Source organism: Sorex fumeus, unplaced genomic scaffold (genome assembly GCF_029834395.1).
Source record: "Sorex fumeus unplaced genomic scaffold, SorFum_2.1 ptg000042l, whole genome shotgun sequence".
Lineage (NCBI taxonomy): Eukaryota > Metazoa > Chordata > Mammalia > Eulipotyphla > Soricidae > Sorex > Sorex fumeus.
Genome location: NW_026606099.1, coordinates 4,178,236 through 4,204,346, shown reverse-complemented (window position 1 = coordinate 4,204,346; position 26,111 = coordinate 4,178,236). Strand labels below are relative to the sequence as shown.

General features: G+C 44.2%; 1 protein-coding gene and 1 non-coding gene across 3 annotated transcripts; both read left to right on the top strand.

Moving 5' to 3' along the window:
- Nucleotides 1-624: 624 nt before the first annotated feature.
- KANSL2 (KAT8 regulatory NSL complex subunit 2) lies at nucleotides 625-25,662 on the top strand. Of its 2 annotated transcripts, none has more exons than XM_056120129.1 (10): nucleotides 625-679; nucleotides 1,140-1,398; nucleotides 2,431-2,609; nucleotides 2,998-3,112; nucleotides 11,824-11,991; nucleotides 12,294-12,456; nucleotides 13,461-13,557; nucleotides 17,812-18,065; nucleotides 23,897-24,016; nucleotides 24,947-25,662. In XM_056120129.1, the coding sequence occupies exons 2-10, from the start codon at nucleotides 1,148-1,150 to the stop codon at nucleotides 25,067-25,069; spliced, it is 1,470 nt and encodes a 489-aa protein (XP_055976104.1). In that variant the 5' UTR covers nucleotides 625-679; nucleotides 1,140-1,147; the 3' UTR covers nucleotides 25,070-25,662. The 2 variants fall into 2 exon arrangements, with proteins under 2 accessions (XP_055976104.1, XP_055976103.1); XM_056120128.1 differs by lacking the exon at nucleotides 625-679 and adding an exon at nucleotides 757-894.
- Nucleotides 24,626-24,761, top strand: LOC130029388 (small nucleolar RNA SNORA2/SNORA34 family). The gene has a single exon (XR_008793339.1). It is a non-coding gene; the product is annotated as a small nucleolar RNA SNORA2/SNORA34 family (small nucleolar RNA).
- Nucleotides 25,663-26,111: the final 449 nt, after the last annotated feature.

Genomic DNA, 26,111 nt, shown 5'->3' with positions numbered 1-26,111 from the left:
CTGAATCTGAACCATTCTGTCCTCTCATTAACGTCGCTCCTGTTTTTCGGGGCTTGGGGGCCACGCCTGCCGACGCGACGCCGGGTGCGTCGCCTCCCGGGGATGGAATCGGGGGCTCCCTGCACGCAAAGCACGTGCTCCAACCCCGACAGCCACCTCCCCGGGGCTGTCCTCCGGAGGATTTCCCTAAAAAAACGAAACATTTCCACAAACTCAGCGATCACTCCAGAAACGTTTACGTACACGTTTCGCTCACGACAGGAAACGAAGCCTTTTTCCTGGCTGAACAGTAAACAGCCAACGGGACCGTGAATCCCGGACTTATCCCTAAGGACCCGCTGCGTAGGGGTGCGGAGGTAGCGGCGGCCAGAAAATGAGTCACTCTGAGAGACGGACACGCCGCCTCAGCCGCCTCAGCGCCTCAGCGCCTCACCCGCGAGCGCGCGGAGCCGCCGCCAGCCGGGCTCCCTCCCGCGCCCCGCCCCGAGCTCCCAGTCGCCCCGCCCGCACTTTCGCAGGGCCCCGCCCCCCTCCGGTCCGGATTGGTTGCCGGCCGCCCCACGGCCAATGGCGAGCTAGCGTCGTGGGCGCCGCATCCAATCAGCGGTCGCGGCCTCAGCAAGCTGCGGGGTTGAGTCCGGAGCAGCCAGAGGGCAAGCGACGCGGCTTAGCGGCGGAGGTAAGATGGCTGCGGCGCTCGCTCTTCGCCTTTGCAGTTGGGCTGCTGCTCCGCCCTTCCTGCCTCCCTGTGGAAACCGCCGCGCGGCCTCCGCTGGCGTCGGGGGCGCTCTCGTCCGATATGTTCCTTAGGTGGCAGCTTTTCCGGTCCTCGGAGACTCAGGACAAAATGGCGCTTGCACGGGCCGCCGAGGACTGGCGGGGCCCGGCTGTGAGGTCTGAGGCGGGCCGGGACAAAGGCGGCGTGCAGGGAGGCGGGCTGCGGCGTGGCGGGCGCTGGCGTCCCCCGCCGGCGCCGCGGCCCTGCGAGCCCGGGAGACACTCGGGACGTGGCGGGGGCGGGGGGGCGATTCGAACCGCGGGGAGAGTCGCGGACGCGGCCGAGGAGCGCCCGGACGTGCTGGGGCGGGCGTTTCCGAGCGGGGTAAGGAGCGCGTTCCGTCTCTGTGCGACCCTCGTAGGTTTTGGTATGAACAGGATCCGGATCCACGTCTTGCCGACCAATCGGGGCAGGATCACCCCAGTGCCCAGGTCCCAGGAGCCGCTGTCCTGCTCGTTCGCCCATCGCCCATGCTCGCAGCCTCGCCTGGAGGGGCAGGAGTTTTGCCTTAAGCACATCCTCGAAGACCGGAATGCGCCCTTCAAGCAGTGCAGTTACATATCGACGAAGAACGGGAAAAGATGCCCCAGTGCCGCCCCGAAGCCCGAGAAGAAAGATGGGTATGGGCGCGTATGTGTGCACGCATGTGGGTCTGGGTGTCGTCGGCGAGGGTCCGGGGCGAGAATGGTCTTGGCGGGGCTCTTGGCGGCGTCCCGTGAAACGGGGCTGGGGGCGCGGGCTTGGGCTCATCTTTGCAAAGTTAACGGAAAGAACACCTGGGAGGCTTCCGTCTTGGGCCGCGGGGGTTCCTCCTGGCTCTGCACTCGGGCCTTACTCCTGGCAGTGCTCAGGGGAGCACATGGGATGCTGGGAATCGAACCCGGGTCGGCCTCCTGCGAGGCAAACGCCCTATCCGCTGTGCGCTCTCTCCAGCCCCCTTGGGCCGCGTTTTTTTTTTTTTTTTTTCGTTTCTTTGGATCTCATACCTGTTAAAAGAATATTCTAATTATGCTTAGCCCTGTGATCTGGGGCTCTTCATTTTTTTGCCATTCCGCAGCTTGTTTAATACACAGAATTATATATGTGTATATGTTGGGGGGGGCAAGGCTTTGTAATTTTCTATGTAAAACAGCATGGCTAGTTCTGCGTAACATTCTCTCTTGCATGTATTGCCTAAAGTGTGTTGATAATAAAGTCAGATGTAGCTGCTTCCTAGAACCAGTTTTGAGGAATGCAAGAGAATTGCTGTGATTTGTTGTGAGATGATGATGTCAGCATTTTAATTGGAGTGGTTCGGTGGGTGCCGCGTATGCCTGCATTTCCTTTTAGCAGCACTAAATTGACTTTGGCCCAGTTGAATTACTCTGCCTCAGTAGCCTTTCTTATTTGCAAGATGAAAAGTCCGTTTTTGTTCGTTTTCTGTCTGTCTGTTTCTGGCTTACTCCTGGCTGCTCTGCATTCAAGGATCACACCTGGTGGGACTCAGAGAATTATACTGAGTGTCAGGGATTGGCTTCGGGTCCAGGTGCCTTATCTGTTGTACTCTCCACAGCTCATTTTAATTTCTTTAAAATGATCTAGAGATTAGTAACTTAAAACTCTTGGATTCTTGGAGCTGTCTGAATAAAAGATGTTAACATTTGTCTCCTTAGGGTGTCCTTCTGCGCTGAACATGCTCGCAGGAATGCCTTGGCACTTCATGCTCAGATGAAGAAGACTAATCCCGGGCCCATGGGTGAAACACTCTTGTGCCAGCTGAGTTCATATGCGAAGACAGAGCTGGGGTCTCAGACTCCAGAAAGTAGTCGTAGTGAAGCAAGCCGAATTTTGGGTAAGGGTCTTCTGCTTTAGAATGAAAGGAGGAGGAAGAAAGTTAAAAGAAAAAATTATTTAAACATTAAAGATGAATGCATTTGATAATACAGTACTTTTTGACAGTTTGGTGAGATCTCCAGGAGTTACAGGTCTCCAGGTTCAGAGTGAAAGTATATAACTATTGGGCTTATTTTTTAATTGTTTTATATTTATATTGTTAAGGTAAGCAGTTATTTTGAGGTAGCTTTTCTTTTGAGGATATAATTTTTGAGTAATCAACTGTGTTAACATTTTCCTAATTTAAATTTTAAGATTTGGGTTGACATAGTAAGTAACTGAGCTTTGAGTGTTGGTGGGGTTACAGAGGTGGAAAGTCTTACTGGCGTTCTTCTCCCTTGCCTCAGATGAAGATAGCTGGAGTGATGGGGAGCAGGAACCCATTACTGTGGATCAGACGTGGAGAGGTGATCCTGACAGTGAAGCTGATAGCATAGACAGTGATCAAGAAGATCCCCTAAAGTAAGTTGTAACTCCGTTTAAGACCTTTAAGTATTTTTGTAATTACTCTGTGGCAACAGAGTGCTACATACTGCTAGCTATTAACCTCGAAGTGTTGAAAATAGCATGTCACTGTGACCCATAACAAGCTTTTTATTTATTTAGCCATACCGATTATGCTCAGGGACATCTTAGAGATCTGTGCTCAAGCACTCCAGGGACCATGCAGTACCGGACATTGAATTTGAGGCTCCTTCATGCTAACCATGCATTCTAATCCTTTGAGCCATCTTACTGACAGTCTTTGATGTATTAAAGTGTTATCATGGTTTATTACATCTTGCTTCAAGGCAGGAGTTGATGTTTTTTATGGGTTGCAGGGGGATTTTTTGCTGTTTGTTCTATTTTTCCCATTTGAAGTGTTACTTAAACACGAATTTACAAAGTTGTTCATAATACATCGTTTCAGGTATTCAGCATTCCAACCCCAATCCCACCACCAATGTGATGTTTCCTCCACCAGTGTTTCAATTTACCTACCTACCCCCCAGCCTGCCCCATTAACAGGCACAAAATAATTTTCTTTATATTGCTTATTTCAGCTTTTATCTCAATGGTGTTAGGATTTGCCGAGTGTTAGTTAAGTCTTCCATGCTATTGTTTTCACAAATTGATCATACTGGTCTTCTATACAACTATCCCATCTAATTTTCTGTGTTCCTGCTGGACAGTCCACACTGTGAACTTTAGAGATATCATTCCAGCAGCTTGTCGCTAGGAAGATTCAGCACCTTGATGCCCCAGGCCTACCTGGTTCTGCGCAGCTGGTCTTGGGGTCTGGAACTGGACAGTTTAAATGCCAGCTAAAGTGGGTATAGGTAGGTAGAGTGCTAGACCCTCCAAGAGGGCAGAAACTCAACTTGCCTCATTCTGAAAAGGTTCCAGTAATTTGACCCTAAAGATAGGGCCTACCAGGTTTGGCCTGCAGCAGCTTCTCCCTTACAAAAATTAATCTTGGACATTCTATACATGAGAAGTACAGGGAAGAAAGTAGGAAGTTTCCTGGACATAGGGCTGGGAGGGCTTTGGGAAATCTTAGAATAGAGAAGAGAAAATGGATGAGTATGTTCTTGGGTTTAATTCTGGAAAAATAATTGTATTTAAGTAAAACTTTTTTTTTTTGTTCTTTTGGGTCACACCCAGTGATGCTCAGGGTTAACTCCTGGCTCTGCATTCAGGAATTACTCCTGACGGTGCTTGGGGGACCATATGGGATGCCAGGGATCGAACCCGGGTCAGCTGCAAGCAAGGCCAACGCCCTACCCGCTGTATTATCACTCTAAGTAAAACTTTTTTGCAAAGTTAATGTTTTATGGACTTTCAAAAGAAAAATCAAAAGGTATGCAACCATTTCCTTTGGTTTCATGCCTAAGAAAGAGAAAAATTTAGAAACCCAGAAGTGAGTAATTGGCCTAATTTTATCTTACTAAGTAAGGTTCTGTTCTTCACTTAACCTGTGATTGATTACCTTGGGAGTTCTAGAACATTGCTACCACACAGACTCATGCTTCTTTATCTCGTGGTTTGGGTTTACATTACGTTTTGGTGGGGTAGTGGGGAGGCAGAGAGAGTATAGTGGATAGGCCACTTGCGCTGGCTGAGAGAGTTTGATCCCCTGTATCCCATATGGTCACCCAAGCCCTCCAGGAGTGATCCCTGAGTGCAGAGCCAGGAAGGAGTAAGCCCAAAGCATTGCCTCTGATCCTCTTGGTCCTTGACAAACTCTCTCAGAGCATTGCTAATCTTCTGGACAACAAAATCTGCCCGAATGCTCTGGAGTGACACCAGGCAGTGGAGGTGGCTTGGATCTGACTTGCTTGGGAAGCCCGGAGTGTGTGGATAAGAAGTTATACCCGGGGCTGGAGTGATAGCACAGTGGGTAGGGCATTTGCCTTGCACACGGCCGACCCGGGTTCGATTCCCAGCATCCCATATGGTCCCCCCGAGCACCGCCAGGAGTAACTCCTGAGTGCAGAGCCAGGAGTAACCCCTGAGCACCGCCAGGTGTGACCCAAAAAGCAAAAAAAAAAAAAAAAGAAGTTATACCCAGCGATTTCTTTGAGTTGTTTGGTTTAGTTTATTGGGGGGGGCACCCCCAGGGGTGCTCAGGACTTACTCCAGGCTCTGTGCTCAGGGATCACTCCTGGAGGTGCTCTGGGAACCATCTGAGGTGCCGGGGATGGAACTCGGGTCAGCTGCGAGTTGTACTGCGCCAACCGGCTGGCGCCATATCGTGGTACCAACTCTCCATCCCTTGGTGACTTCTCTGAAACTCACCTTGCATCTGGGGCGCACACTCTTCAGGGACCCAGGAGATGCCCCCCCCCCCCCTTCCAGGGGACTGTGCTTGTGTTGAAACCAGGCAGAAAGGGCATTCGAGGGTGCCTGGATTTAAGACTGTTTTCAAATGATTCAAATAATCCTCTTACTGCAGGCTTAGAGTCAAACGCTGAAGGGTTTTGGCCAACCCCAGAGACAGAGCCGGGCAGGGAGGGGGGATGCACCCCAGCTGCTCGGGGGTATGTGTCTGGTTTGCAGCCTGGTCTGTCACAGACTCCCTGGACGCCACCAGCATGTGACCTAGAGGTCCAGGTCTATAGCCAGAGGGCCAGTTCATGGGGGACTTGGAGGCAGGGCCAGAAGGACGGCTTGGAAGCTGGCAGTTGCTTCCAACTCAAGAAGAGGCTTTTTATAGGACAGGAGAGCTGGGACAGGTGGGGGACAGATGGCTGGGCCCAGAGTGGCCAAATAGTCCCCTCCTGGGGAGCTAGCTGCTGGACAGTTTCTGGTGAAGGTTCTTTGCCTTCAGGCAAAACAGGGCACAGCCTGGGCAGTGTCTACCATCCTGCCCATTTTCTGGTTTCACAATAGCACAGCGTGTAGGGCGTTTGCCTTGCATGCGGCCAACCTTGCCAACTCAGCCGACCTGAGTTCAATTCTTCCTGCCCTCTCGAAGAGCCCGGCTAGCTACTGAGAGTATCTTGCCCTCACAGCAAAGCCTGGCAAGCTACCTGTGACATATTTGATATGCCAAACACAGTAACAACAAGTCTTACAATGTTACTGGGCCCGCTGAGCAAATTGATGAACAACAGGAGGACAGTGCAGTGCTACAGTGCCAGACTTGGCAGTTCTGACGCCAGATGTGCTGCCTTAAAGAAGGCAGATGTTCTGTAGGGTGACTTTGGTACAGTAAGTATTTAGCTTAAGTCCAGAAACTTGTTTAGGAAACACTTTTTTTTTTCTCCTTTTTGAGTCACACCTGGCGATGCTCAGAGGTATTCCTGGCTTTGCACTTAGGAATCACTCCTGGCGGTGCTCAGGGGACCATATGGGATGCTGGGAAACGAACCCTGGTCGGCTGTGTGCAAGGCAAACGTCCTACCCACTGTGCTATCACTCCAGCCCCAACACATGTTATTTTTACGGTAATATTTGACTGCACAAATCAAAATACCAGTTTTTTTGTGTGTGTTTGAGTTACATTAATCAGTCCTCTAACCTCAAGCTCAGGGGACCACACAGTGCCAGGTCCCAGTATATTGAGCTCTTTCTAGCACACTGAGAATTTGGTTTTTTTTGTTTGTTTGTTTGTTTTGGGGTCACACTCAGTGATTCTCAGGGGTTGTTACTCCTGTCTCTGCACTCAGGAATTACTCCTGGTGGTGCTTGGGGGACCAAACATGATGCTGCAGATTGAAATTGGCTTGACTTAGGCTTGAATGGTGATGGAAAAATCTGAGCAAAATATAATGCCCAACCGAAATGGGAGGGGGAACGGTCCCCCTTTCTGGTGGCGGCATGGTGGCCTGCATCTTTTAGAGCCTAATGAACGGCCAGGTATGTGACTGCATTGACGAGGCACGTGGGGCTTTATGGGATGTGGGGTGTGATCGGCCCTGCTCCCTGCCATGACAATGCTCCGGGTTGCCACCCTCAAATGCCTCCTCTGGCTTCTGACCGACCATGAACCCAGAGGCACACATACCAATCTCGGAACCCAGGGGCTTCCGGCAGTAATCCCTCTAGGTTTATTACTAAAATATCAGAAATCCAAATTCGGGTGGCCGCTATTGTGGCCACACGACATCATATGCTCTTAATAATCAGCAATAGAAGACAAATTATCTAATGATGTTTTTGTGGCAGGTCTGAATGTTGGGGAAAATTTCAAATAACAATGTTGGGTTTTTTGTCGTAATATTGAATGTGATCAGCGTAGAGAGAGAGAGAGTAAAGTGGAAATCTGCCACACAGGCAGGGGGTGGGTGGGTGGGGGGCATACTGGGGTTCTTGGTGGAAAATGTGCACTGGTGAAGGAATGGGTGTTTGATCATTGTATGACCAACTGAGACTTGAAGTGAAAGGCTTTGTGACTGTTCTCATGGTGATTCAATAAATTAAAAAAAAGAAAAGAAAAGCACATTATTCACTGTGGGAAAAAAAAAAAAGAAATTGGGTTGACTTATATCCCATCCACTGTATTATTGCTGCGCCCCTAATTAAGAATTTTTATTTTGGACTTCCATGTTTTTGTCATCCCTAAATTTTTTAAATTATCTAACAATTTATCTAACAATTTAGCGTTTATAAATTTTTATTTTAGAATGGACTCTGTGTGACTTTATATCATTAGAGATTATATCATAAGAATTAAGTAAAAGTAAAAGGCCCTCCCGTTGATCGTCGATTTGCTCGAGCGGGCCCAGTAACGTCTCCATTGGAGACTTTGTTGTTACTGTGTCTGGCATATCAAATACTCTCGGTAGCTTGCCGGGCTCTCCGAGAGGGGCGGAGGAATCGAACTCGGGTCGGCCATGTTGGCCGCTTGTAAGGCGAACGCCCTACCTGCTGTGCTATCGCTCCAGCCCAATATAGTTGCTTCAAAGTAGCTATTTATTTTGTAAAAAGTAATGTCCAGCTTTGATCCCTGAAAATCCCAGTGGTCCTCTGAGTTTACCAGGAGTGATCCCTGAGCATCTCCAGGTATGGCCCCAAACCCTCCACCTCCCCCCCCAAAAAAAGAAGTTGGGGGGCTGGAGAGATAGCACAGCAATTAGGGCCTTTGCCTTGCACGCAGCCGACCCAGGTTCGATTTCCAGCATCCCATATGGTCCCCTGAGCACCGCCAGGAGTGATTCCTGAGTGCAGAGCCAGGAGTAACCCCTGTGAATCGCCGGGTGTGACCCAAAAAGCAAAAAAAAAAAAAAGGTTGGCCAAAATTTTTTAAAATTTGAGTATTTTGTATGTATCTTAATGAATCTCCACTCAGCCCGGCCAGCTACCGAGAGTATGTCTCCCATGCAGCAGAGCCTGGTAAGCTCCCCGTATCCTACTTGATATGCCAAAAACAGTGACAGTGATGTCCTCATTCCCCTGACCATGAAAGAGCCCCTAATACGCCATCAGGCTACACTAGCATGTGACAGGGATGATGGAGACATTATTGGCACCCGCTCGAGCAAATTGTTGAACAATGGGATGACAGTGATACAATGAATGTTTAATAGCTTGCTTGCAGCAATATTTAACACTTGTCAAGTTTTAGTTAGAGTTTATATTTAAAGAATTAGAGAGATAGATCAAAGGACTGGAATGTATGCTTTGCTTGCAGGACTCCTAGATTTGATTGAATCCTAGCACTGTTGAGTGTGGCTCAGAAACCAACAAAAATTGGGGCTGGAGTTTTTATGGAGTCACACCAGGACTTTTTACTCTGTGGCCCAATTTAAAAAAAACCAAAAAATTGAAAATTAAAAACAAACTATCTCTGACAGAATAAATTGAAATTTATTTTTTAGTTGATATTTATATATCAGAATATAAATATATATTTATATAATGTATAAATATATATATTTAGTTGATATAGTAGGGTTACGGTTATGGTCATAGCCAATTTTCCTGAGGAAGAAACATTATCTTGTTAGACATTAGATCATTTTAAAACATTTCATGTTTCTTCTAGTTTGAGATTTTGTCACACCTGTAATTTTATAGTTTTTTATTTGTTTGGGGGCCACACCCAGTATTGCTTAGGGGCTCTTGCTGGCAAAGTACTTTGGGGAGAGCATGCAGCAATCAGGGATCAAATCTGGGCCTCCTGCATGCAAATCATTGGGTTATCCTTTGGGCCCCCCACCTTTTTATTTCTCAGTGGTGCTAGTATAGGACTGATGGGCTCGTGCACATACACGTACCACATGTGCTCTGCCACCTGGGTACAAGTAGCACAAGTTTGGCACATATGGGCTCCAGCAGCATATGCGCCATATTTGGGTTCTTGATTTCTTATTTTTACTTAAGAAAATTTTGTAGCTGTTTATTTTTTACATATAGTTACAGCTTTTTTTTTTCCCCGCCCCTCTCGGAGAACCTGGCAAGCTACCGAGAGTATCTCACCTGCATGGCAAAGCCTGGCAAGCTACCATGACATATTTAATATGCCAAACACAGTAACAACAAGTCTAACAATGGAGACATTACTGGGCCTGCTCAAGCAAATAGATGAATAATCTATTTAAAAAAAAAATAGGAGGACAGTGCATTTTGGGTCACACCCGGCAATGCTCAGGGGTTACTCCTGACTTTACACTTAGGAATTACTCCTGGCGGTGCTCACGGGACCATATGAGATGCTGGGAATTGAACCTGGGTCAGCTGCGTGCAGGGCAAACGTCCTACCTGCTGTACTATCGCTCCAGCCCCTAGTTATAGCTTCTTTTTGGATCACACATGCCCAGTGATTGAGAAATCATTCCTTGTAGGGATCAAATCCATGCCTCTGGCATACAAAGCATGTACTTACTTAGCCTGGAAGTGCTCAGTGATCCTTGGTGATATTTATATGACTGTGTATGATGATCAAACCCCAGTGACGCTGCTTAACAAGCAAATGCTTTATTCGTATACTGTGGTCTCCCGGCCTCTGAAGAACATTTTTTGACAGATTACTTTGTTTCAATCCTAAAGCAAATTATTGTGTGTATTTCATTTACTTTTTGTTGGAGATGGACTGGCAGGGCGAGGTGAGGGCGGAGGTCCCCCTGGTGGGGGACCATGTGGGATTCTGAGGATTGAATTTAGGTCAGCTGTGTGCAAGGCAAATGCTCTACTCACTGAACTGTCGCTCTGTCCCAAGAATTGGTGATAAGTATTAATACAGCCAATATAAATCTATATCTTCGGCAATTTAAGACATAATCTGAGCCTTGATATTTTGAGAATATTGTCAAGAAAAGGAGTTGTGGGCAGTGACTAACATGTTGTGGCCAGAGTTTGAGTGCCCATAGCATTTTCAATATAGGGTAGATATTTGTTGTATTTAGTTTTGGTGGGTGTATTCTCAGTGGTGCTCAGGTGGCTTGCTATAGATGTGGTGCCAGGAGGCTCACTATAGGCCTCCTGCATGCTAGGCAAGTTCCATTTGTTTTTTGGGGGGGAGGCGGTGGGTAGTAGTCATACCCGGCAGTGCTCTGGTTGGTTACTCCTGGTTCTGCATTCAGAAATTACTGCTGGCCATGCTTGGGAGACGATATGGAATGCCAGGGATGAAATTCATGTTGGCCGAGTCCAAGCCAAGGATCCTATCTGCTATACTATCTGTGTAATTCTATTGTACTTATTTTTATTAAAATATTTTTGGTGCAGTGTTTGGATCCAGAGTTCCATCTTATTAGGTACATGTTCTGCTATTGAGTTAGATCTCCAGCAAGGATAATGTTTTGTTTGGGGACCCCACCTGGTGTTTGGTGGGGACCAGACATGAGTTGCTAGCAATTGCCTCCAATATACAACTTGCAATTCTTGCCTTTTGTGCTGTTTTCCTGACCCTGGATGTTAGCCTTACAATATGGTTGACCCGGTTTAATCCTTGGCACCCCATATGGTCCCCTGAGTACCACCAGAAGGAACCCCTAAGCACTGCCAGTGTGGCCCAAAGGCTAAAAAGAAAAAAGTTTTGTGATTATTGTTTTAATTAAAACATTAAGATACATTCTGCTTTATTATCTTGGTGTTTGAACTGCTCTGATGGATAAGTGATTGGGGGGGATGAGGGGGTGCATTAAATGGATTGAGACTAGAACTCAGTAAAAGATTTCACTGTAACTCTTCAAGCAGTACAAAAAACTGGGGGAATTAATAAAATTTTCTCCCTTTCATATTATGTGATTTATACATATATTAGTGTTCATTTTAAAGATTTTTTTCTTGGGTATTTAGGCCATATCCTGCAGTGCTGAGAGGACCATATAAAGTCCTGGGAATTGAGCTTGGGTTAACTGCATAGAAGACTATCTGCCGGCCCCATCATTTTGTTTTTTTAATGACTTAAATGGTTATAATTGTGAAAACATTGTTTAATGAGTTGATAGTATCTGTACTGACTGTTTTCAAATAGAAAAAGAGTGACTTCTATCCTTTTTTCCTTTAGGCTTGGGTCTATTAGTGTGCACTTTTTTGGTTTTGGTTTAGTCTTGAGCCACACCCACCTGTGTTCAGGCTTATTCCTGACTCTGTGCTCGGATAACTCCTGGTAAGACATGAGGGACCATATGTAGTAGTAGGAATCCAGCCAGGATTGGTCGCATGCAAGGCAAGCACATGCCCGCTATATTGTTTTTCGTCCCTAATGTGCTTTGTTTATGCTTCACTGAGCTGTTTTGTTGTAGACATGCAGGTGTCTACACAGCAGAAGAAGTGGCCCTGATTATGCGGGAGAAGCTTATTCGTTTGCAGTCCTTATACATTGACCAGTTTAAACGACTTCAGCATCTGCTCAAGGAGAAGAAGCGACGTTACCTACATAATCGCAAAGTAGAACATGAAGCTCTAGGCAAGTTTAATGCTAGTACCAACAAGATTTGAATTCAGTATGTAGATTTGGAAGAAATTAGATTTATTTCTGTGTTAATTCTTGGGATGATAAATATCAAACATTTCTGTTTGTTACTTGGGAGAATTATCCTTGAAGGTAACTTTCCTTTATTTTTTTTGTTTTGAGGCTACGTCTGGTATGATGCTGGGGAATGGTGCAAAGATACTGAACTCAGCCTCCTTTGTGCAAAACATGGGTCTAGTACTTTAAATTATCTCCCTTGTGCCAGCAAGTAACATCTTGACTATTGCACTCTCCAGGTAGTAGTCTTCTGACTGGCCCAGAAGGACTTTTGGCCAAAGAACGAGAGAACCTGAAGCAACTCAAGTGTCTTCGACGTTATCGTCAGCGCTATGGAGCAGAAGCTTTATTACATAGGCAACTGAAGGAACGCAGAATGCTGGCCACAGATGGTGCTTCCCAGCAGGTAATTTCTATGTATACTCCTGAAGTACGTATATATGCTATATATGCTTGTTTTAAATTTACAAAAAGATAAACTTCTAAAATATCTTGTTGGTTTTGAATCTAATTTACTGGTCATGGGATATATTGAAAATAATTTATTTTAGGGCCTGAGAAATAGATGATACTGGCATTAAGTACTTGTCTTGCTTGCAGCTGACCCTGAGTCAGATCTGGTATATCTATGGTTCTCCTGAGTGATCCTGAGCAGAAAGCTGGGTATGACCCAGAAACAAAACCAGAAAGATATTAGAATATTTATCTGGAAATTTTGAGACATGAATGCTAGGCTTCTTTACCTTATCAGTTTTTGTTTTGTTTTGCTTTGGGGCCACACCCAGTTATGCTCAGGGCTTACTCCTGGCTCTGCATTCAGGGATCACTCCTGTTGGTTCTGGGCATAGAACCATGATTAGCTGTGTGCAAGGCAAGCACCCTATTCAATTGTAAAATCTTCTGGCCCCCTTCTAACAGTTTTGATAACTGACAGTTTAACCTCATTGATGACTTCCCTGTGCCTCTATTCTCATGTGCACAGTAAGGAGAGTCTATTGATTTCTGATTGGTTTAGTTCAGAAATTCTTTACCTCAAGACTTAGATGCTTAGAGAAATGTTTTAGAAGGTGGGGAGATTGACAGAACTATGGGATCGATGAATATCAGGATGTAGGATTTACAGGAAACAGTTAAATAATCTTCACTTTGTTTCTCAAGTTCTTCATCCCTGATTCAATAAGAGAAATTCTGTTTTTATCTTTTGTTTGTTGAGGCTCCACATACATGATTATAATTCTCAAAGTCAAATAGTACAAAACTGTTTAAGAATTAACTTTATGTTTGAACATCTGTTTTCCCTTTGCATAGCCTTAAGAAAGTCTTAAATGTCACACCTAAGTGTTCTCATAACTGCGTTTTGTTACATTCTTTTGTTGATTTGCTTTCACTTACCTAATTTTTCCTTTTTAGGCCCATACCACTCGTTCCAGTCAGAGGTGCTTGGCCTTTGTGGATGATGTTCGTTGTTCCAATCAGTCTCTTCCAATGACCAGACACTGCCTTACCCGTATCTTTTTACTTTGTTTAATTTGGTTTTACAGTAACAGACTCAAGGAGTCTGGTAGTTTGCTAATTAAAGGTCTTTGTTTTCCTTTGTTCCTAAATCGTCTGCTAAAGCTGTTGGTTTCAAGCAGGAACCTAAAGCATTGTTTCTCTTGGGCCAGGAGAGATAGTACACTTGCCTTGCATATAGGCAACTTAAGTTCAATCCCCAGTATCCCATGTGGTCCCCCAACCTACCAGGATTAAGCCCTAAACATTGCTGGGTGTGCCCGCTTCCCTCCAAGAATAAAGAATTATCTTATTGCCTGTTTCAGAATTTTGGAAATACAATGATCAGCTTGTTAGAAAGAAATACCTGAGTGATTAGAGATAGGTGTGGATTTTGTAGTAAGTAGTGAAATTTCAAAACAGAAACCCTGATTTATCTTGTTCATTAGAATTATAATGCTTATTAAATATCATCATTACAAAAATTACTCTACGGGGTTTCCATCCCGAAAGAATAGGATGATTCTGAATTATTGTCTTTCTTTGAATCACACTGTCCTCCTGTTGTTCATCGATTTGTTTGAGCGGACCCAGTAACGTCTCCATCGTGAGACTTGTTGTGACTGTGTTTGGCATATTGAATACATCACGGGTAGCTTGCCAGGCTTTGCCATGCGGGCAAGATACTCTCGGTAGCTTGCCGGGTCTCCGAGAGGGGCGGAGGAATCGAACTCGGGTCGGCCGAGTGGGCCGCGTGTAAGGCAAATGCCCTACCTGCCTTTTTAATGTAATCAAAATACAAATTTAATTGTATATTTTAAACTTCATTAAAATTGGTAAGTATGGCATGATTCCCCACACCATCAATGAATTGACTTTTGAATTATAGCATCTTTTGACTGTGGGATTACGTTTATTAATTAGGCCATAAAACTTGTTTACTGGATCATGAGAGGATATCTTTATTTCTTTAATAGGGACATTGATAGTTACTTGTGTAGCAAAAGTACTTAAATGTGATATCTTTATTATCTTTATAATAAAAGACTAAATTTCGTTTGCCTTTTCAAGAGGTACAGCTCCTTGCTTTTTTTGTCTGTTTGGGCCACACCTGATGTTGCTCATGGCTTATTCCTAGCTTTGCATTTGGGATAACTCCTGGTGGAGTTTGGGGGACCATCTGGATTGCCAGGGATTGAACTCTGGACGGCTACGTGCAAGGCAAATGCCCTGTCTGCTGTACTACCTGTGTTTGCCTGAGATAAAGCTACTGAAAATAAAATGCTGCTTTTTTATTTATTTATTTTTTTAAATGTTTTGAGTTATTTATTTATTTTTAGCCACACATCCAGTGTTTCTCTGAACCTGCCGTTGGCTCAGTGCTTGCAAGTTGCTCCTGGAACTGCTGGTGAGGATCATGAGGTGCTAGGGATTGAATTTGGCTCTCCCATTTAAAGCAGGTGCTCCAGCCTACTGAGCCATCTTCCTGGCTAAAATCAGTTCATTTAATAGAGGAGAATCATTTATTAGTATTTTGAATGGAAAGATGATTTTTTAATTTAATTTGGTCATAGTATGCAGTAGGTTGAGTACATTTTTGAAAGTGGGAAGCCCGGATTTGATTCCCAGTCTCCTCAAGCACTGCCAAGAGAACCTCTTAAGTACTGTTGGGCGCATAGCTTAAAACCCACCCCTGAAGTGGGATTTTGTTTGCCAGTAAACATCTAATAAGGTATTTGATCATTGTACAATTGAAACCCAAGCACAAAAATTTGTAAATCTACAACTGTACCTCATGGTGTTTCACTAATAAAAATTTTAAAAATAAATAAATAATGGAAATTTAGAGATGGGAAGTAGAGACGAAAATTACACAACATAATTTGGGAAATCTTCAGACATTATACACTTAAAAAGATTAAAACAAATTTAGTTCTAAAATGACATGGGAAAATGAAAAATAAAAATCATAAGATTGCATGAAACTCTAAATACTGGGAAGTATTGTAGCAGATGTGACTGACTGATTTTAGGTGTTGGGGGTGTGAATGTCTTTTTCCTCTGATTTTTTTTTTTTTTTAGGTTTTCAATAAAATATTTGTATTTATAAGGCAAACCTCAATATAGATATTATGGACTTAGTATATCAAAAAAAACTCATTAGAATATTAATACATTTAAAAAGCAAAGTTGAAGTATTTATATTAGAAAAAAAAATTTTTTTCTTTAATGCTCTTTTCTGTTCCCCTCCATAGTTGCCAAAGTCACTTACCCTTCCTTAAGTCCTTATCCCAGAGAAGGATGCCATTCATGACCTGTTAACTCTTTGGTCTAATGGAGACAGCACTGCACTGAAAGTGAAGGACCCAGGCTCTAGTTGTAGGTCAGCTACTCCCTTCTGTTTGTCTTTGTTGTCCCCATCTGAAAGGAAAGGGCGTGGAAGGTAATGGGAGTAGAGGTTCACTCCCCCTCCCTGTCCCTCCAGGATATTGTTATATTAAATAACAGATTTGTGGACGACTTGGGATTCCATGAAAAAAGTTTTTTAAAAAGCCATTTAATTTAATAAATTAATTGCCTTTGTTTGGGGGCCACACCCAACTTTGGAGTCATTTCTGTGGTGCTCAGGAGACCATGCAGTTCAAGGGATCAAATCTGGCTTCCTATCTGCAAAGCACGCTCTTCAATCTGGATTATTATTTAAAATATTAATAATTTAATTGAGATTTGACTTTATGTGGCACATTAGAGACTGATGACTTTCTTGCACATAGAGGCTGCATATCTGATTGTTTTCTTTAGATTTATGCTTGTTTGACCATTTGTTTTCATTTGATAAATAGTTCTTTGATTTGAACTATTGCTCCTTTAGAGCGTATGCCCGAAGTTGGGGCAGTGTGGAAGACATTTGCTTACTTACATCTCAATGCAGACGGTGCTGGTGTTAATAAAGCCAAGATTGTGAAATCCTGTAGAGTGCAGCAGTTTCTAAGAAAGGATAGAAAAGCTGCCTTTGCGCATGGCCTACCCAAGTTTAATTCTGGGCATCCCATATGGACCCATATCACCACCATGAGCCAATTCCTGAGTAACTCCTAAGCATCTCCAGGTGTGACCCAAAGAGCAAAAAAAAAAAAAAATTTACTCATAATTCTTTGTTTCTGGATTTAATTTATAGGAAAGTATGCTTTCTGACTTAAAAATGAGTTCAAATTTGATATATATATATATATATATTCCCATCAGGAAAATAACCATGTAGTTATAATTTCAAGAAATGATAACACTTAATTGTATTTTGCACGGTAATTTAAATTGGAATTCTTTTTTTATCCATGATTAATTTGGTTTATTCTGTGGTAGACTTTCTTTGCCTATTCCAAAATACAGCGTTTTTCTGCTTCTACCCTTAACAGGGGACAGAGCGATAGCACAGTGGGTAGGGTATTTGCCTTGAACGAGGCCGACCCGGGTTCGATTCCTCCGCCCCTCTCAGAGAGCCCGGCAAGCTACCTAGAGTATCCCACCCGCACAGCAAAGCCTGACAAGCTACCCATGACTTACTCGTTCTGTCAAAAACAGTAACAAGTCTCAATGGAGACGTTACCGCTCAAGCAAAATAATGAACAACGGGAGGACAGTACTACAGTGCCACTCATAACAGAAGTTGTTAAAAGTTTCTGTAGCCGTCCTGGAGTACTTTCTTTCCTTGAGAAAGTACTCTTCATCTGTGCTGTCTGTCTGTTCTTTCTCTTTGGGACCATGACAGTACACCTGCATTACCTCATAAATTTCACAGGTTTTTGTAAGCTTTCTGCCTCCTTAGCAGAGGAGAAATAACACTGACTCTGGACGGGATTGGAAAATATGCCTCTCCATCAGCTATTTATTTCCATCATGACTTGTTTCCTAAGAATAGGTGTCAGTTCCTAGGATGATTTTTTTTTGCAGTTTGCTTAGCATGTTTGTCATGTTTTGTGCGTGATCCTCATAAGGAGAACAAGATGGGTATCTTCTGGTATAAATGACTAGAATTATGAAGAGATTGGGAACTGGTTTTAAATTACTGGTAGGACTAGAGTTATGCTAGTAAGTAGCATCTAATAGTTAGGAATAACTTTAGAATTAATAACAACATTTGGTTTTCTATCAATTGTAGCCACTTCTTGAGTCCAGAACTTGAGTAGAACTTGAGTTTCACATGGCAGATAACTTGTCCTACGTTACACCTTTTATAGATACTTTATTTTCCTTAACCATATTTCTACAGATATTTGTCAGGATACGAATCAGGTTCTCTTCAAATGCTGCCAGGGATCTGAAGAGGTTCCCTGCAACAAACCAGTTCCTGTGAGCCTCTCTGAGGATCCTTGCTGTCCACTGCATTTCCAGTTGCCCCCTCAGATGTATAAGCCCGAGCAGGTACTGTCCGTGCCAGACGATCTGGACGCCGGCCCCATGGACCTGTACTTGAGTGCTGCTGAGCTTCAGCCCACTGAGAGTTTACCTCTGGAGTTCAGCGATGTAAGTTAGAGAAGCTCTGCCGTAGCAAGGCCTTTCGTGGTATCGGTGAGAATAGGTTGATCTTCCTGTGGCTCTGAGGGTTAATGATGTTTTTGATATTATAACGTATGTATGACTGTATTTATGTATTGACATGTTCATTTAGGGTCAGTATAAATTTTCATGTGTGTATTTGTGTGTGTCCAACCGTCTGTTCCCCCAGGTGGGGTGGGTTTGGGGCCATACACGGCAATGTTGAGGGGCTACTCCTGACTGCTCAGCAGTGACCCTGGCAATGTTTGGGAAGTGTATGTAGTGCTTGGAATTCAACTGTGGTTGGCCACATGATGCAGGATAAGTACCTTAATCCCTATACTATCTCCCCAGAAGTTTTATTTGGAGCCACACCTGGCAGTGTTTGGCGGCTGTTCATAACTCTGCTGTCACATGGCTGTAGCAGTGGCCACACGATTTTGAAATTCTGAAATTTTAACAATTAAATCTGGAGGGATTTCTGCCAAAGCCTGCTGGGTTCCGAGATTTGTTCCTGAGTCTCTGAGATCATGGCCATTAAGCAGCTTGATCAGGGCCAGAGAGGCCATTCATGGCTGGCGACTCGGGGTCTCATTGGGGTGGGGAGGAAAGGGCCAGCTCCACCCCCATCCCATGAGGCCCCACATGTCTCATCACTGCGGGCCCAAACCTGACTGTCCAATGGCCTCTGGAGGAGTGGCCGCCACAGGGGAGCAGGCGGAGGGACAGCACCCTTCCCCCCCCAACCCCCCCCCCCCCCAGGTGGCCCGGTGACAGTAACCTACTGCAGGGTCTGGACGCATTTTTGTCAAAAGCTGCTGGGTTTCGAGATTTGTCTCTGAGTCTCTGGGATCATGGCTGTTAAGCAGCTTGATTAGGAGCCAGAGAGGCCATTCGTGGGTGGTGACTCAGGGTCTCATTGGGACATGGAGGAAAGGGCCGGCTCCACCTCCATCACTGGGGGCCCAAACCTGACAATCCAGTGGCCTCTGAAGGATGGCGGCCACCAGGCCACCAGGGGGAGCAGGCCAAGGCACAAAACCTATTCCCACCTGGGGTGGCCCTGCACCAGTAACCTACTGTGGGGACTGGACGCATTTCTGCCAAAAGCCTCTGGGTTCCAAGATTTGTTTCTGAGTCTCTGGGATCATGGCCATTAAGCAGTTTGATCAGGAACCAGAGAGGTCTTGCCTCCGATTATATAGCTGAACCGGAGGTGGTTTGTGGGTGTGTCTCCCACATACCTAACTTTTGGCCGTTTACTTTCTTGGTAAACTTTGCCCCAAATTGTTGGGGTTTGGCCAGAGGCACAGCAGCAATTTGGGGGTATCTGAAAGTCTGAAGGCGCCATCAGGCTGCTGATGCACTCGCCTCACAGGTACAGATTGACCTGCTGGCGGCACCATACCCCCAGAAGGTACAAACTCTTAATTAAACCACCTCACTGGTCTAGTCATAACATTTTTGTGGGATTGGGGGCTTTGCTCCTAATGATATCTAGCCTGCTGCTTAAGCCCTTGGTGCTTGAGCCTGCTCATGTGATATTCTTGAGCTCTGCACTGCTGAGATTTTAGTGCCACATTTACTGATACTGGAACCCTCTAAGGTTATACCCAGCAATGCAGGCCATGCAATGCTAGGGATTGAACCAGGGGTTAATGCATGCAGAGTATGTGTCTCCGACCACGTGCTAGCTTCTAGACCCCCCAGTATTACCATTTTTTGAGGGGAGGGTGGGACTACACTCAGCAGTGCTCCAGGTGCTCCTGGGTCCAGTGCTCAGGAGGCCATAGGTGATGCCAAGGGATTTAACAAGATTGATTGTATGCCAGGCAAGTGCCTTAACCTCCATACTGCCTCTCTAGCCTTTCAACCATAACAGTTTTTGACTAACAGATTCAAATAGAAAATTAACTGATAAAACATTTTTAATAGGGGACTGGAGCAATAGCACAGCGAGGAGGGCATTTGCCTTGCATGCAGCCAACCTGGGTTCAATTCCCAGTATCCCATATGGTCCCTCAGCACTGCCAGGAATAATTCCTGAGTTCAGAGCCAAGAGTAACCCCTGTGCATCGCTGGGTGTGATCCAAAAAGAAAAAATAGGGGCACAGAAGGTCAGGCATATAGTACACAGGTTATGTTCTTGCCTTGCATCCTGCTGGCCCAGGTTCAAATCCTTGATACCACATGACTCCTCAAACATCTTTGGGTACAGCCATGGATATCCTGAAGAAACCTTATTGAGATGGCCTAGATAATTTCTGTTATCCTGCTTTCTAGGGGTGATGCGCTCTGTTGTAGTGCTAAGAACCTGGGACTTTACTCTGCAGTGCTTACGGGTTACCAGGCAGTACTCCTACAAGTTGGTGGCAGGTGAAGGGGAGCATAGAGTGCCAGTGATTGAACTGACTGTCCTGTGAATTCCACACCCTGCCACTTGAATTATATTCCAGACCATAATTGCTTAATTGCTTTGTTTTGTTTTGAACCACTGCTGGCAAGCATCCTGCCCACGGTACTAACACTGGCCCCTATAATTGCTTTTTAGTTTCTTTCACAAAAATTCCTACAGTGAGAACCATAAAAGGACCTTGGTGGTTATGTACTTTCCAGTCTTAAACCTTTCCAATCATAGTGTAGTATGAAAGTATGTTAACGGATAGCACTCTCTTTTTTTTTTTTTTTCTTTTTGGGTCACACCCGGCGATGCTCAGGGGTTACTCCTGGCTCATGCACTCAGGAATTACTCCTGGCGGTGCTCAGGGGACCATATGGGATGCTGGGAATCGAACCTGGATCGGCCATATTGGCTGCGTGTAAGGCAAACACCCTACCCGCTATGCTATTGCTCCAGCCCCGGATAGCACTCTCTTTAGGGCAGAATTTTATCCAGATTCCTTCACTTTAAATATTCCCCCATAGTCCACTCCACCTCCTCCCCCACAAAAATTAATTCATTACCCTTACCCTGGACTCTGCACCAGGCTGCTTTCACTCAGGGCCCCGGGGGGTGGGGGGGGTGAGAGCCCTCCCCACCCCAAGGGACCCAGCCCCGGCAGCCGACCTCCACTACCCAACTGCTGCCACAGTCCAGGCCGCTTTCCACACACTCCTGCCGAGCCTCACATATGAGTGAACATACTCCTGGACCACACGGCTGCTTTAGACACTCCCTATCCATTTTCCATAATTACCACACCATATTTGGTGGAGTTCTGACTGTAGGCAACAAATAATAGAGGGAAATATATATATTTACACACACACACACACACCTCGGAGAGCCTGGCAAGCTACCAAGAGTATCCCACCCACATGGCAGAGCCTAGCAAGCTACCTGTGGCATATCTAATATGCCAAAAACAGTAATAATAACGGGTCTCATTATCATGACACTGACAGAGCCTCCTACTAGTATGGCAGTGTTGGGGAAGACGAGTAAGGAGAGGCTGTTAAAATCTCAGGGCTGGGACAATGGAGACATTACCGGCACCCACTCAATTAATCAATGAACAAGAAGATGACAGTGATGTAGTGAAAACATGTATTTCAATATATTTTTTTAAAATGTATGAAAAGAAACCTTATATTTTAATCTAATGAGTTTTCACAATGTTTTTTGTTATTAGGGATATAAAACTAATCAGCTTTTTATACTTTTTAAATTTTATATATAATCTTTTTTTTTTTTTTTTTTTTTGCTTTTTGGGTCACACCCGGTGATGCACAGGGGTTACTCCTGGCTCTGCACCAGGAATTACTCCTGGCGGTGCTCAGGGGACCACATGGGATGCTGGGAATCGAACCCGGGTCGGCCGCATGCAAGGCAAACGCCCTACCTGCTGTTCTATCACTCCAGCCACTGTTTATATATAATCTTTTATGTTTTGTTATTAACAATTGCTTTTGGTAGTTTACTTATGGAAAGCTTGGTATTAAAATCGGCTTTTATTCTGGATATCATAATGATTATTATGTGCCCCAGGTGAACAAGCCTGAAACAGGCACAGAAGGATGAATTAAAGAGAAAGAAATAAGAGAGGAAAAGCATGCTTTCAGGGAACTGGCATGATCCTATGGACTGAGAGTCCTACTGCCCTCAGCTTGCTGTATTTATTGCTTAGAGTCAATAAACATTAGGAGAACTACAAACATTCTTTAGTTGGCTTAGTCTTCTTCATATCCAAGGGTGTTGGTCAAATATAAATATGAACAGGTTTAGTTATATATAAACTTTATGCTTTAATTGAACATAAATATAAACAGATGTAAAACACTTATTTCAAGGTAGGGCAGCACTCCATCTTGGGGCTCCAGCATTCTGGATTCTGGTCCCCAACAATTATCATTCTGGATAAGTATTAACTTACCTGTTTTTGCTTTGATGCAAAGATAGTTGTGTCTTGATATTCAAAAGTCGAATCATTCCTGGTATGGTAGGTATTTCTGCTGATCCTTTATTTTGATGTCAGGGGTTGAAAGCAGGCAAATGTTTCTTCTACTAATGAGTTACATTTTGGGCTCCAAAATAGTTGTGGTTTTTTTGTTTGTTTGTTTGTTTGTTTGTTTTTTGCTTTTTGGGTCACACCCGGCAATGCACAGGGGTTACTCCTGGCTCTGCACTCTGGCAGTAACTGCAGTAATCGCCACTACTTATATCCAGAACTTTCCCATTAGCCAGAGACACAGAGATAGTGTGGGGTTTAAGATGCTTGCTTTGCATGTGGCCAATCGTGATTCAGTTCCTGACACATACAAGTACTGAGTACTGCCAGGTATGACCCAAAAACCTAAACAGAAACTGACTTGACTTCTCCCTCTGTTCAGGCCTCTGGTAACCACTATTGTCCTTTTGCCTCTATTTTTCTACTTAAAAGTATGCTTTTTAGTAGAAACATAGGAGACTCTCAATACCCAAAGACAATGGGAATGAAGACCAGGAGAATTGGTCCTTATTAGAAAGCTTGCTACAATGTGGGGAGGGTGGTTAAATCCGAGAAGAAACCACTATGATGATGATTGTGAAAAGTGATCACTCCAGACAAGAACTGAGTACTGAAAAGCGATATGGTGCTATTCTTGATATCCATTCAGTAACAGTATTGCAGACCACAGTACCCAAAAGGAAAAAAGTGTCTGCCATAAAGTGATGGAAACTAGAGACATTAGTAGAGAGGAGTAAAGTGGTGAAGGGAGGGGTACTCAAACATTATACATCTCTGGGGCCGGAGCAATAGCACAGCTGGTAGGGTGTTTGCCTTGCACGCAGCCAACCTGGGTTTGATCCTTGGCATCCCATATGGCCCCCCGAGCACCGCCAGGAGTAATTTCTGAGTGCAGAGCCAGGAATAATCCTTGATTATCACTGGGTGTGACCCAAAAAGAAAAAAAAAAACCTTTGTAATTTTGTATTCCCATGGTGATTAAATTTTTTTTTTTTAATGAATATGCTTTTTGGGACTGGAGTGATAGCACAGCGGGTAGGGCATTTGCCTTGCACGTGGCCAACCCGGGTTCGATTCCCAGCATCCCATATGGTACCCTGAGCACTGCCAGGAGTAATTCCTGAGCGCAAAGCCAGAGTAACCCCTGAGCATCACCAGGTGTGACCCAAAAAGCAAAAAAAAAAAAAAAAAAGAATATGCTTTTTAAAGCCATTATAGTACTCTGCTTGATAGCAAGAAAAAAATCCCTTGTTTCAGAATGGGACATCCTCTGTCTTTTAATTGTGAAAGGTAAAGGAAAGAGTCATGCTTTGAAGTTTCCTGAAACTTCAGCTTCCTGTTGCTGATAGATTTCTTTTTTTCTTTTTCCAGGACTTGGATGTTGTAGGTGATGGCATGCAGTGTCCTCCTTCACCCTTGCTATTTGATCCTTCACTAAACCTTGATGATCATTCAGTCAAAGAAATTGCTGAAGCCCCAATGGATATTTTGGCAAGTGAAGAAACAAAACAATCCTAGCCAGGCTTCCCTCATATAATGATCAGCCAGGCAGAGGCTTCCCCACTGCCTAGCATATACTCCCAGGGAGTTGGGGGTATCATCACAAATAGACTAAAGGTGTCCCAGAAGGCTTTGGCTCAGTGACTATAAGGAAGGTACTTCTAAGAAATTTCTTTTTTCACACCATTGCCTTAATTCTCAGATAGTTCCATTAACAGAAACATCTGTATGTCAGAAAGCGGAACATAGAGCTGGAGCAACAGCACAGTGTGTCAGGCGTTAGCCTTGCAGGTGACCAATCCACTTTTGATCCCCCACATCCCATATGGTCCCCCAAATACCACCAGAAGTAATTCCTGAGTGCAGAACCAGAAGTAACCCCTGAACCCTGAGCATCACCGGGTATGATCCAAAGTGCAAAAAAAAAAAAAAGGACATATATTTATTTAATCAGGAATTACTAATACAAAGAAATATAGCTAAAGCTTTCCCTTTTTAAAAAAGAATAGGTCAGCCCTGGAAGCCCTGGAATTGTTTCATAGTAGAATAAAGACAAGGACTGAAGATTTTTAACTATGAGGTTGGCTGGATAGGTTATCAATGGCCCTGACTGAAGATCAATAGTTACACTCTAGCTGTTGATTTCAAACAAGGGCCCAAAGAACTGTCTTCCTGTGATCTGTTAGCTGTTCTGGAACCTCACCAAGAATGGCTATTTCATTTGGAAGAAACAACCCATACCTTCTCCCATTGGGAAAACCTCATGAATGACATTAAAATTTTTTTAAGCACATCATCTAGCCAGAGTTGATTTGTTTCTGCTGTCTTATTGTTCTGTAAGTGGGCATTGATAAGTCAGATTCATGCTTCAGACCACAAACAATGACTTTGTAACCATAGTACCTCTGTTTCTTTTACCAGGACCCAGTGCACATGACTGGAGACGGCTGTAGATCTCGGAGTTCTGAGGAAGGCTCTGTGCCATTGCCTCAAAGTGGAGTGGTCACCACAAATGGAAAACCAGAATCCACTTCTGTCAGCTGATAATTTGTTTTGGGAGGCCATTTGGCTTTGAAGGAAATTAATGCCCCATTCTTTAAACAAGGGTTTCTGATCCCTTGACTAGACAACAGCTCAGACCATGTGTTTCTTCTGAGCTACTGAACACTTTAGCAAACATAAAATCAAATCTTGGGGAAGAGGACCAAAAGTGTCTAAAGGTTTGGGTGTCTTCTTACTCTGGGCATGACAAAGATAACTCTACAGAGAAGTTTTTGTTACAAGACTTGGAAAATTGAAGGAGGACTCCATGAAGGTGTTTAGTTGGGAACTGTGTATCCTTGGATGTTGAATGAATGGCCATCTCTTTCTAATGGACTACATATTACCCTTTTCTTATTTCTCACATAATTGGGTAATTGGGACTCCCTTCCTCAAATTAACTCTGACTTATAAAACCTCTGAGAAAATAGCCCATAGGACTGGGCCATCTACTTAGCCATCCAACTTGTTTCTGATCTCTGAACATATCCATAGTGGCTATCTTATGTAAGATATAATTAAAAGAAAAAGTTACTGTATATAGTTTATATTAAATGTTATGAAAATGTAAATTATTTGCATGTTTGTATTTAAGAATATTTGGTCCTTAGACAGCTGTCTCTGGAATGGGAAAATAGGCTAGATACATTTCTTTCCCAAGAAGGATATACATTTGCAATAACATTGCTTTTTTTGTTTTCTTTGGTGCTGGGGATTGGACACAGGGCTTCACAAATTCAAGGCAAGTGCTTTAATACTGGTTTACAGCCTGGCCTTTTCAGAAATTTATTTTGGTTTTGATTTTGGTTTGGAAGATAAGAACCTGTAGAAGTTGGGGCCAGAGCAATAGTATAGCAGGTAGGGTGCTTGTTTTGCACACAGCTGACCTGGGTTCAATCTCCAGCATCCAGTATGGTCTCCCCCAGTACTGCCAGGAGTATCCCCTGAGGTGTAACCCCAAAACAAAATCCTGTAGAGGTACATGGAAAGGGACTGCATTAAAGCCTGTTCCAAATTTCATTTTCTCCATCCCCTAATCTCACTT

Excerpts from the sequence above, each read along its gene's own strand:
- KANSL2 (XM_056120129.1), top strand. The coding sequence starts at position 1,148 with ATGAACAGGATCCGGATCCACGTCTTGCCGACCAATCGGGGCAGGATC. Across the intron at positions 1,399-2,430 it reads AAGCCCGAGAAGAAAGATGG|GGTGTCCTTCTGCGCTGAAC; the intron begins GTATGGGCGCGT and ends TTGTCTCCTTAG. Across the intron at positions 3,113-11,823 it reads GATCAAGAAGATCCCCTAAA|ACATGCAGGTGTCTACACAG; the intron begins GTAAGTTGTAAC and ends GTTTTGTTGTAG.